General features: G+C 44.0%; 1 protein-coding gene across 1 annotated transcript; it reads left to right on the plus strand.

The window, feature by feature from the left end:
* Window positions 1-5617: 5617 nt before the first annotated feature.
* LOC135566452 (dentin sialophosphoprotein-like) lies at window positions 5618-12903 on the plus strand (the record flags this gene model as incomplete). The annotated part of the gene is made up of 5 exons (XM_065014159.1): window positions 5618-5706; window positions 7117-8034; window positions 8424-8505; window positions 11187-11299; window positions 12821-12903. Coding segments are annotated over 5 exons (1285 nt in total), but the record flags the coding sequence as incomplete, so codon positions are not given.
* Window positions 12904-13428: the final 525 nt, after the last annotated feature.

The following is a 13428-nucleotide window of genomic DNA, read 5'->3' on the forward strand; positions in this document are numbered from 1 at the left end:
TAGTAGATAGTACTCAGTCTCTGTGGTGCTCTAGTTGTTTAGTGACATCAATAGTAGATAGTACTCAGTCTCTCTGTGGTGCTCTAGTTGTTTAGTGACATCAATAGTAGATAGTACTCAGTCTCTCTGTGGTGCTCTAGTTGTTTAGTGACATCATTAGTAGATAGTACTCAGTCTGTGGTGCTCTAGTTGTTTAGTGACATCAATAGTAGATAGTACTCAGTCTCTCTGTGGTGCTCTAGTTGTTTAGTGACATCAATAGTAGATAGTACTCAGTCTCTCTGTGGTGCTCTAGTTGTTTAGTGACATCAATAGTAGATAGTACTCAGTCTCTCTGTGGTGCTCTAGTTGTTTAGTGACATCATTAGTAGATAGTACTCAGTCTCTCTGTGGTGCTCTAGTTGTTTAGTGACATCAATAGTAGATAGTACTCAGTCTCTCTGTGGTGCTCTAGTTGTTTAGTGACATCATTAGTAGATAGTACTCAGTATCTGTGATGCTCTAGTTGTTTAGTGACATCAATAGTAGATAGTACTCAGTCTCTCTGTGGTGCTCTAGTTGTTTAGTGACATCAATAGTAGATAGTACTCAGTCTCTCTGTGGTGCTCTAGTTGTTTAGTGACATCAATAGTAGATAGTACTCAGTCTCTCTGTGGTGCTCTAGTTGTTTAGTGACATCATTAGTAGATAGTACTCAGTCTCTCTGTGGTGCTCTAGTTGTTTAGTGACATCAATAGTAGATAGTACTCAGTCTCTCTGTGGTGCTCTAGTTGTTTAGTGACATCATTAGTAGATAGTACTCAGTCTCTCTGTGGTGCTCTAGTTTTTTAGTGACATCAATAGTAGATAGTACTCCGTCTCTCTGTGGTGCTAGTGTTTAGTGACATCAATAGTAGATAGTACTCAGTCTCTCTGTGGTGCTCTAGTTGTTTAGTGACATCATTAGTAGATAGTACTCAGTCTTTCTGTGGTGCTCTAGTTGTTTAGTGACATCATTAGTAGATAGTACTCTGATCCAATTTAGCTCTAGTTGTTTAGTGACATCAATAGTAGATGCTCAGTCTCTGTGGTGCTCTAGTTGTTTAGTGACATCAATAGTAGATAGTACTCAATCTCTCTGTGGTGCTCTAGTTGTTTAGTGACATCAATAGTAGATAATAGTAACTCAGTCTGTGATGCTCTAGTTGTTTAGTGACATCATTAGTAGATAGTACTCCAGTCCCTCTGTGATGCTCTAGTTGTTTAGTGACATCAATATTAGATAGTACTCGTCTCTCTGTGGTGCTCTAGTTGTTTAGTGACATCATTAGTATTAGTACTCCAGTCTCTCTGTGATGCTCTAGTTGTTTAGTGACATCAATAGTAGATAGTACTCAGTCTCTCTGTGGTGTCTAGTTGTTTAGTGACATCATTAGTAGATAGTACTCCAGTCTCTCTGTGGTGCTCTAGTTGTTTATGACATCAATAGTAGATAGTACTCAGTCTCTCTGTGGTGCTCTAGTTGTTTAGTGACATCATTAGTAGATAGTACTCAGTATCTGTGATGCTCTAGTTGTTTAGTGACATCAATAGTAAGATTACTCAGTTGTGCTTAGTTGTTTAGTGACATCAATAGTAGATAGTACTCAGTCTCTGTGGTGCTCTAGTTGTTTAGTGACATCAATAGTAGATAGTACTCCAGTCTTCTGTGGTGCTCTGGTTGTTTTTTTAGTGACATCATTAGTAGATAGTACTCAGTCTCTGTGGTGCTCTAGTTGTTTAGTGACATCAATAGTAGATGGTACTCAGTCTCTCTGTGGTGCTCCTGGTTGTTTTAGTGACATCATTAGTAGATAGTACTCAGTCTCTGTGGTGCTCTAGTTTTTAGTGACATCAATAGTAGATAGTACTCCGTCTCTCTGTGGTGCTAGTGTTTAGTGACATCAATAGTAGATAGTACTCAATCTATCTGTGGTGCTCTAGTTGTTTAGTGACATCATTAGTAGATAGTACTCCAGTCTTTCTGTGGTGCTCTAGTTGTTTGAAATGACATCGAAGTAGATAGTACTCAGTCTCTCTGTGGTGCTCTAGTTGTTTAGTGACATCAATAGTAGATAGTACTCTGATCTGTGTTGCTCTGGTTGTTTAGTGACATCAATGATAGATGAGTACTCAGTATCTGTGATGCTCTAGTTGTTTAGTGACATCAATAGTAGATAGTACTCAGTCTGTGGTGCTCTAGTTGTTTAGTGACATCATTAGTAGATAGTACTCAGTCTCTCTGTGGTACTCTAGTTGTTTAGTGACATCAATAGTAGATAGTACTCCAGTCTCTGTGGTGCTCTAGTTGTTTAGTGACATCATTAGTAGATAGTACTCAGTCTCTCTGTGGTGCTCTAGTTGTTTAGTGACATCAATAGTAGATAGTACTCAGTCTGTGATGCTCTAGTTGTTTAGTGACATCATTAGTAGATAGTACTCCAGTCTCTCTGTGGTCTCTAGTTTTTAGTGACATCTAGTAGGTGCTGGTGCTATTTAGTGACATCAATAGTAGATAGTACTCAGTCTCTCTGTGGTGCTCTAGTTGTTTAGTGACATCATTAGTAGATAGTACTCTCAGTCTTTCTGTGGTGCTCTAGTTGTTTAGTGACATCATTAGTAGATAGTACTCAGTCTCTCTGTGGTACTCTAGTTGTTTAGTGACATCAATAGTAGATAGTACTACTCTGTGGTGCTCCTCAATGTAGATGCTAGTGTCTATTTAGTGACATCAATAGTAGATAGTACTCAGTCTGTGGTGCTCCTAGTTGTTTAGTGACATCGACTAGTAGATAGTACTCAGTCTCTCTGTGGTGCTCTAGTTGTTTAGTGACATCAATAGTAGATAGTACTCCAGTCTCTCTGTGGTACTCTAGTTGTTTAGTGACATCAATAGTAGATAGTACTCAGTCTCTGTGGTGCTAGTGTTGTTTAGTGACATCAATAGTAGATAGTACTCAGTCTCTCTGTGGTGCTAGTGTTGTTTAGTGACATCAATAGTAGATAGTACTCAGTCTCTCTGTGGTACTCTAGTTGTTTGTGACATCCAATAGTGCCAACTCCTTGGCTTGACTGATGACAGCAATGGAGTAGGAAGAGCACAAACAGATCAGGACCAGGCTAGATGAGGCTATGTGAGGAGATGGAAACAGACCAGGACCAGGCTAGATGAGGCTATGTGAGAGATGGGAAACAGATCTGGGACCAGGCTAGATGAGGCTATGTGAGAGATGGGAAACAGATCTGGGACCAGGCTAGATGAGGCTATGTGAGATGGGAAACAGATCTGGACCAGGCTAGATGAGGCTATGTGAGAGATGGGGAAACAGATCTGGGACCAGGCTAGATGAGGCTATGTGAGAGATGGGGAAACAGATCTGGGACCAGGCTAGATGAGGCTATGTTAGATGGGGAAACAGACCTGGGACCAGGCTAGATGAGGCTATGTGAGAGATGGGAACAGATCTGGGACCAGGCTAGATGAGGCTATGTGAGAGATGAGGAAACAGATCTGGGACCAGGCTAGATGAGGCTATGTAGAGATGGGAAACAGACCTGGGACCAGGCTAGATGAGGCTATGTGAGAGATGAAACAGAAACAGATCTGGGATGCATATCTGGGACCCAGGCTAGATGAGGCTATGTGAGAGATGGGAAACAGATCTGGGACCAGGCTAGATGAGGCTATGTGAGAGATGGAAACATATCTGGGACCAGGCTAGATGAGGCTATGTGAGAGATGGGAAACAGATCACAGGACCAGGCTAGATGAGGCTATGTGAGAGATGGAAACAGATCACAGGACCAGGCTAGATGAGGCTATGTGAGAGATGGGAAACGTAGTGTGACTTGATAGGAGGAGAGTAGCAGGATATGATGAGGGAGATAAGAGCTGCGATATTGACAGAACCTACAGTAGAACTCTGTATACATGTCCCTGTGTTATAGAACCTACAGTAGAACTCTGTATACATGTCCCTGTGTTATAGAACCTACAGTAGAACTCTGTATACATGTCCCTGTGTTATAGAACCTACAGTAGAACTCTGTATACATCTCCTGTGTTATAGAACCTACAGTAGAACTCTGTATACATGTCCCCATGTTATAGAACCTACAGTAGAACTCTGTATACATGTCCCTGTGTTATAGAACCTACAGTAGAACTCTGTATACATCTCCCTGTGTTATAGAACCTACAGTAGAACTCTGTATACATGTCCCTGTGTTCAGAACCTACAGTAGAACTCTGTACACATGTCCTGTTATAGAACCTACAGTAGAACTCTGTATAAATGTCCCTGTGTTATAGAACCTACAGTAGAACTCTCATATACATGTCCCTGTGTTATAGAACCTACAGTAGAACTCTGTATAAATGTCCCTGTGTTATAGAACCTACAGTAGAACTCTGTATACATGTCCCTGTGTTATAGAACCTACAGTAGAACTCTGTATACATGTCCCTGTGTTATAGAACATACAGTAGAACTCTGTATACATGTCCCTGTGTTATAGAACCTACAGTAGAACTCTGTATACATGTCCCTGTGTTATAGAACCTACAGTAGAACTCTGTATACATGTCCCTGTGTTATAGAACCTACAGTAGAACTCTGTACATGTCCATGTGTTATAGTTGAAGGCCAGTCACCCTTCCCTTTCCATTTAAAGCACAGTATTTAATAGAGTTAAGGATGGATAAGTCGATTGATGATGAAAGGAAGTCACATTCTTTGTGCATAAATCATGTACATGACTTAACCAATGTTTTATTTATTTGGCCTATAAAGAAATGTATAGCTTGTTACTTTCGTGGTGGTGTTTTTCAGCCATAGGCCTCTACTATTTAGAAACAAGGCTTGAATGCATTATCTCATATGCTCCTGAATGTGCCATCACTTTCGTAAGGTTGCTGTAACTTCCTGTTGCAAAAACAAGAGACGTCAGCCCCCTCTGGTTGTTGTTTAGAGTCTGAGTGTAACACACTGCATAAGGACAACCTGTTGGCACGGTGACCAGAAAACATCAACCACAGGGTACAGTCCTTTAAACGGAATGTTAACGTGTACTGGTCCACGTGCACTGTGCTGTGTACTGGTCCACGTGCACTGTGCTGTGTACTGGTCCACGTGCACTGTGCCGTGTACTGGTCCACGTGCACTGTGCCGTGTACTGGTCCACGTGCACTGTGCCGTGTACTGGTCCACGTGCACTGTGCCGTGTACTGGTCCACGTGCACTGTGCCATGTACTGGTCCACGTGCACTGTGCCGTGTACTGGTCCACGTGCACTGTGCCGTGTACTGGTCCACGTGCACTGTGCCGTGTACTGGTCCACGTGCACTGTGTCGTGTACTGGTCCACGTGCACTGTGCCGTGTACTGGTCCACGTGCACTGTGCTTTTCCATGTTGTGTTTACTAGTTCTGCACGTGTGACTTCAGAATCAGAAAATGTTATTGCCATGCAACAAATGTTGCCAGGGATTCCCCTTGGTGTTGTACCGAGAAGCATCAATCACATCAACCCAGATCAGACTGGTGCCAGTATGACTGGAGACTCATCCTCTGTCTCTCTTCCCCTCCTCTCCTCCTGCAGAAAGATGAGGGCTGCCTGCAGCAGTGGCTGGAGGCTTTTGTGGCTTCCTTTGAGAAGCTTGTTGATGTGCAGTCACTGGAGCCTCGCAGGTGAGTTGACTGATTGGCTCAAATGTATATCTCACGTCCCAAATTGCAATCTATTCCCTGTACTACGTTTGAGCAGATCCTAGATCTGTAACAAGGGGAAACCTCAGGGCACTGATCACAGTGACCAGCTGGCTGATACCTTGTCATCTAAAAGGCTTAAAAGTGGATCTGAGCAATGAGACAGTTGTAAAAGTACTTCATTTTAAATAAACTGGCAGACTTGGAAAGTAAATTCACATGTCTGGGGGCTAAAACAAACACAGTCTCTTCCACACAGTCAGGAAACGCCTTCAGGGAAACACAGGCCCTGATTACACATCGCAGGCACCTGTGCCAATTAGCCACACCCACAAATTAGCCACACCCACCAATTAGGCAACATAATGAGCCATGCTAAAACAACAGGACATGTTAGGAGATGATAGAAAGTGCAGGTTGAGCTGAAATAGAAAATAAATAACATTACTTGACAGTAATCTACACTTTAAAAATGTCAATAAAATATACATTTTGTCCATAGTGAAGGGCTCTCTTTCACAGACCTCATTGACATTTTGAAAGTAACATTGAAAGTCACATTGTTGTATGCACGTCACATTATAGGAGCATTATTAGTGTGCAGGCAGGTTCTTTCTTTAATTCATCAATATGTTACCAAATCCCTGCTGAGGGAGGCATACTGTAGGCTACAGGTGGTGTGTGTCAGACTGAGTTGGATGAACTCTGACCTTATTACCAATCCAGAGGTGTAATTTTGACATGTTTATAGTAAAGTAGTAAAACAGCACCATCCTCTCTCTCATCTCTTCTTCTTCCTCCCGCCTTCCTCTTCTCCACTCCGCTCCTCTCCACCACCTGTTCTCCCCAACCCATTCTCCTCTTCATGCTCCCCTCTCTTCCCGCTCCCCTTCCTCTTTCCTCTCCTCTCCCCTTCCCGCTCCCCTCCCTCTTTCCTCTCCCCTCTCTCTCCCCTTTCTCTTTCCTCTCCCCTTCCCGCTCCCCTCCCTCTTTCCTCTCCCCTTCCCGCTCCCCTCCCTCTTTCTTCTCCCCTTTTTCTTCCCTCTCCCCTCCCTCTTCTCTCTCCCCTTCCTCTTTCCTTTCCTCTCCCCTTCCCGCTCCCCTTCCTCTTTCCTCTCCTCTCCCCTTCCCGCTCCCTTCCCTCTCCCTCTCTCTCTCCCTTTCTCTTTCCTCTCCCCTTCCGCTCCCCTCTCTCTCCCCTTTCTCTTTCCTCTCCCCTTCTCTCTCCCCTCTCTCTCCCTTTCTCTTTCCTCTCCCCTTCCCGCTCCCCTCCCTCTTTCCTCTCCCCTTCCCTTTCCCCTCCCCTCTCCTCCATTTCCTCTCCATTTCCCTCTCTCTCCCTCTTCCCTCTTCTCCCCTTCCTCTTCCCCTCCCTCTTTCCTACATTCTCAGGCTGGAGAACTATATTACGGAGGTTCCCCTCGTACCCAGGGACATACTGGTGTTCTTCAGTGACCAGCTATCACACAGTGCCATTCACCTCTCTGGGGGCGACAGTAACAACAGCACCCTGCTCCTCTCTGGGGGCGACAGTAACAACAGCACCCTGCTCCTCTCTGGGGGCGACAGTAACAACAGCACCCTGCACCTCTCTGGGGGCGACAGTAACAACAGCACCCTGCTCCTCTCTGGGGGCGACAGTAACAACAGCACCCTGCTCCTCTCTGGGGGCGACAGTAACAACAGCACCCTGCACCTCTCTGGGGGCGACAGTAACAACAGCACCCTGCTCCTCTCTGGGGGCGACAGTAACAACAGCACCCTGCTCCTCTCTGGGGGCGACAGTAACAACAGCACCCTGCACCTCTCTGGGGGCGACAGTAACAACAGCACCCTGCTCCTCTCTGGGGGCGACAGTAACAACAGCACCCTGCTCCTCTCTGGGGGCGACAGTAACAACAGCACCCTGCACCTCTCTGGGGGCGACAGTAACAACAGCACCCTGCTCCTCTCTGGGGGCGACAGTAACAACAGCACCCTGCACCTCTCTGGGGGTGACAGTAACAACAGCACCCTGCACCTCTCTGGGGGCGACAGTAACAACAGCACCCTGCTCCTCTCTGGGGGCGACAGTAACAACAGCACCCTGCACCTCTCTGGGGGCGACAGTAACAACAGCACCCTGCTCCTCTCTGGGGGCGACAGTAACAACAGCACCCTGCTCCTCTCTGGGGGCGACAGTAACAACAGCACCCTGCACCTCTCTGGGGGCGACAGTAACAACAGCACCCTGCACCTCTCTGGGGGCGACAGTAACAACAGCACCCTGCACCCCCTGCTGCTTATTAAGTTCTTCATTATCGTCTGCAGGTAGACCTTATATGTTCTATGACCCTCAGTTCACCCTTTGTTGAATTACTCTGCCCATCATTTCTACCCATGACTGATGCTAGATAACAAGAACAAATCTGCTAGAAGCTGATGCTAGAAAACATGAAAAGATCTGCTAGAAGCTCATGCTAGAAAACATGAAAAGATCTGCTAGAAGCTCATGCTAGAAAACATGAAAAGATCTGCTAGAAGCTCATGCTAGAAAACATGAAAAGATCTGCTAGAAGCTCATGCTAGATAACATGAAAACAATCTACTAGAAGTTGATGCTAGATAACAAGAAAAAATCTGCTAGAAGCTGATGCTAGATAACAGTGATATCAGAGAAAGATTGGTGACAATTTGATCTGAGTCTCTCTGTTCTTCAGGAATATGGAAAACATTGACCCAGAGAAGACCCCAGGCTTTGTCTTCGAGACCATTACACTGTTAAACTTCTGCTTGACTCAGGTAAGACACAACCCTAGATGAACCTCATATACACACACACACACACACACACACACACACACACACACACACACACTTAAGTTACACATGAGTAATTTTCAACAATGGAGGATCTGCAAACTATACTATATCACTCATTCATACTCTAGATTAATATACTGTCTATTGAGCCAGAATGATAATATACTGTCTATTGAGCCAGAATGGTAATATACTGTCTATTGAGCCAGAATGGTAATATACTGTCTATTGAGCCAGAATGATAATATACTGTCTATTGAGCCAGAATGATAATTTACTGTCTATTGAGCCAGAATGATAATATACTGTCTATTGAGCCAGAATGGTAATATACTGTCTATTGAGCCAGAATGGTAATATACTGTCTATTGAGCCAGAATGATAATATACTGTCTATTGAGCCAGAATGGTAATATACTGTCTATTGAGCCAGAATGGTAATATACTGTCTATTGAGCCAGAATGATAATATACTGTCTATTGAGCCAGAATGATAATTTACTGTCTATTGAGCCAGAATGATAATATACTGTCTATTGAGCCAGAATGATAATTTACTGTCTATTGAGCCAGAATGATAATATACTGTCTATTGAGCCAGAATGATAATTTACTGTCTATTGAGCCAGAATGATAATTTACTGTCTATTGAGCCAGAATGATAATTTACTGTCTATTGAGCCAGAATAATAATTTACTGTCTATTGAGCCAGAATGATAATATACTGTCTATTGAGACAGAATGATAATATACTGTCTATTGAGACAGAATGATAATATACTGTCTATTGAGCCAGAATGATAATTTACTGTCTATTGAGCCAGAATGATAATATACTGTCTATTGAGCCAGAATGATAATATACTGTCTATTGAGACAGAATTATAATTTACTGTCTATTGAGCCAGAATGATAATATACTGTCTATTGAGACAGAATGATAATATACTGTCTATTGAGCCAGAATGATAATTTACTGTCTATTGAGCCAGAATGATAATATACTGTCTATTGAGCCAGAATGATAATATACTGTCTATTGAGACAGAATTATAATTTACTGTCTATTGAGCCAGAATGATAATATACTGTCTATTGAGCCAGAATGATAATATACTGTCTATTGAGCCAGAATGATAATTTACTGTCTATTGAGCCAGATAATGATAATATACTGTCTATTGAGCCAGAATGATAATATACTGTCTATTGAGCCAGAATGATAATTTACTGTCTATTGAGCCAGAATGATAATTTACTGTCTATTGAGCCAGAATGATAATATACTGTCTATTGAGCCAGAATGATAATTTACTGTCTATTGAGCCAGATAATGATCATTTACTGTCTATTGAGCTAGAATGATAATTTACTGTCTATTGAGCCAGAATGATAATTTACTGTCTATTGAGCCAGAATTATAATTTACTGTCTATTGAGCCAGAATGATAATTTACTGTCTATTGAGCCAGAATGATAATATACTGTCTATTGAGCCAGAATGATAATATACTGTCTATTGAGCCAGAATGATAATATACTGTCTATTGAGCCAGAATGATAATTTACTGTCTATTGAGCCAGAATGATAATATACTGTCTATTGAGCCAGAATGATAATATTGAGCCAGAATGGTAATATATACTGTCTATTGAGCCAGAATTATAATATACTGTCTATTGAGCCAGAATGATAATATACTGTCTATGAGCCAGAATGATACTTACTGTCTATTGAGCCAGAATGATAATATGACTGTCTATTGAGCCAGAATGATAATTGACTGTCTATTGAGCCAGAATGATAATTTATTGAGCCAGAATAATGATAATTAACCGTCTATTGAGACAGAATGATAATTTACTGTCTATTGAGCCAGAATGATAATTTACTGTCTATTGAGCCAGAATGATAATTTACTGTCTATTGAGCCAGAATGATAATATACTGTCTATTGAGCCAGAATGATAATATACTGTCTATTGAGCCAGAATGATAATTTACTGTCTATTGAGCCAGAATGATAATTGACTGTCTATTGAGCCAGAATGATAATTTACTGTCTATTGAGCCAGAATGATAATATACTGTCTATTGAGCCAGAATGGTAATATACTGTCTATTGAGCCAGAATGATAATATACTGTCTATTGAGCCAGAATGATAATATACTGTCTATTGAGCCAGAATGATAATTTACTGTCTATTGAGCCAGAATGATAATATACTGTCTATTGAGCCAGAATGATAATATACTGTCTATTGAGCCAGAGAATGCAGTGGAGATGAGAAGAATACTATCCTATAAATCCACATTACATTTTTCCACCTAAAAGAAACAGAACTGGTTTCCTGAGAATAGAGGAGTGGGTGTGTGGCTGACCTGTGGGTGTGTGGCTGACCTGTGGGTGTGTGGCTGACCTGTGGGTGTGTGGCTGACCTGTGGGTGTGTGGCTGACCTGTGGGTGTGTGGCTGACCTGTGGGTGTGTGGCTGACCTGTGTCTATATTGTCAGTATTGTTTGTGAAGAGTGTCATAAATAGGAATGTGTATTTAGTAAAAGTGTGTAGCTGTGTTTGTTATTATTTGCTCTGAGATGTCTTTGTTTTAAAAGCCCTCTCAAGGTCAAGTAAATATGTGTGTATGTGTGTGTTTCAGCTGAAGAAGCAGCCTGCGGATCAGTCGTCCCTCCAGACAGTGATTCAGTATGGCCTAATGCTGTTGGAAAGTCTCTTTGACCCTTACAATACATGGAGGAGACGCCTGACAGGGTGCGTGTGTGTGTACGTGCGTGTGTACGTCCGTGTGTACGTGCGTGTGTACGTCCGTGTGTACGTGCGTGTGTACGTCCGTGTGTACGTGCGTGTGTACGTGCGCGTGTACGTGCGCGTGTACGTCCGTGTGTACGTGCGTGTGTACGTGCGCGTGTACGTCCGTGTGTGCGTGTACGTGCGCGTGCACGTGTACGTCCGTGTGTACGTGCGCGTGTACGTGCGTGTGTACGTCCGCGTGTACGTGCGTGTGTATGTCCGTGTGTACGTGCGTGTGTACGTCCGTGTTTACGTGCACGCCCTACCCATGTTTTGAAGCTGGGTGGAGACCGCCTGTTGGACTGTGTGTGTTTTGAAGATGGGTGGAGACCGCCTGTTGGACTGTGTGTGTTTTGAAGCTGGGTGGAGACCGCCTGTTGGACTGTGTGTGTTTTGAAGCTGGGTGGAGACCACCCGTTGAACTGTGTGTGTTTTGAAGCTGGGTGGAGACCGCCCGTTGGACTGTGTGTGTTTTGAAGCTGGGTGGAGACTACCCGTTGAACTGTGTGTGTTTTGAAGCTGGGTGGAGACCACCCGTTGAACTGTGTGTGTTTTGAAGCTGGGTGGAGACCACCTGTTGGACTGTGTGTGTTTTGAAGCTGGGTGGAGACCGCCTGTTGGACTGTGTGTGTTTTGAAGCTGGGTGGAGACCACCCCGTTGAACTGTGTGTGTTTGAAGCTGGTGGAGACCACCCGTTGGACTGTGTGTGTTTTGAAGCTGGGTGGAGACCGCCTGTTGGACTGTGTGTGTTTTGAAGCTGGGTGGAGACCACCCGTTGAACTGTGTGTGTTTTGAAGCTGGGTGGAGACCACCCGTTGGACTGTGTGTGTTTTGAAGCTGGGTGGAGACCACCCGTTGGACTGTGTGTGTTTTGAAGCTGGGTGGAGACCACCAGTTGAACTGTGTGTGTTTTGAAGCTGGGTGGAGACCACCCGTTGAACTGTGTGTGTTTTGAAGCTGGGTGGAGACCGCCCGTTGGACTGTGTGTGTTTTGAAGCTGGGTGGAGACTACCCGTTGAACTGTGTGTGTTTTGAAGCTGGGTGGAGACCACCCGTTGAACTGTGTGTGTTTTGAAGCTGGGTGGAGACCGCCCGTTGGACTGTGTGTGTTTTGAAGCTGGGTGGAGACCACCCGTTGAACTGGGTGTGTTTTGAAGCTGGGTGGAGACCGCCCGTTGGACTGTGTGTGTCAGTATGTCTGTGTCTTTGTGTGTGTGGTGAAAGACCATGTCGAGGGCAGACTGTATAAACCCAACCCAAGGCCTTATCTCTGCATGTTCATCTGTAGTGGATGACGGTGTTGCTGCAACAGCTCTTATCTCTGTCTCCTTAAGTGTGCATCCCAAATGGCACCCTACTCCCTATATAGTGCACTACTTTAGACCAGAGCCCTGTGGGAACTACATGGGGAATAGGATGCTTTTTGGTATGGAGGCCAAGTCTGTAGGCCTGCTGTAAATATGTGCGTGTGTGTTTTTTAGGGAGGAGGTGAGCATGGTGGAGAGGAGCAAGTATAAGTTCTCCCCTCTCCCCTTACCAGAGGAGCTGCCTGCTCTATTCCATGGTGAGGCACCACACACCACACACACCACACTAATATACAGCTTTCCTTTAGGCTGCTCAAAATGTACTTTTCTCCCTTTGGAGAAACACAGTGGGCAAGAGTCCAGTCGATATGTTCTGTCTTGATCTAAAGTGAATGATGTTATTTTCTAATTAGCAGTGTTCTCTCACTGGGATCTTAGTTGATTAAACACTTCTGTTGCTAGTGTCCTTTGATTAGCAGGGTGCTAATCTGTAAACCATGTGGGAAACCTGTCTGGACAAGTTGAGTCTGTAGATTACAGGAAGCTCGACATGACTGTTAACACCATGCTATTGAGAGAGGGATGGGGTTGAGCTGCATCCCAGTGGGCACTGTATTCCCTATATAGTGCAGTGCTTTTGACCAGAGCCCAGTGGGCACTGTATTCCCTATATAGTGCAGTGCTTTTGACCAGAGCCCAGTGGGCACTGTATTCCCTATATAGTGCAGTGCTTTTGACCATAGCCCAGTGGGCACTGTATTCCCTATATAGTGCAGTGCTTT

The sequence above is a fragment of the Oncorhynchus nerka genome, unplaced genomic scaffold (genome assembly GCF_034236695.1).
Source record: "Oncorhynchus nerka isolate Pitt River unplaced genomic scaffold, Oner_Uvic_2.0 unplaced_scaffold_4899, whole genome shotgun sequence".
Lineage (NCBI taxonomy): Eukaryota > Metazoa > Chordata > Actinopteri > Salmoniformes > Salmonidae > Oncorhynchus > Oncorhynchus nerka.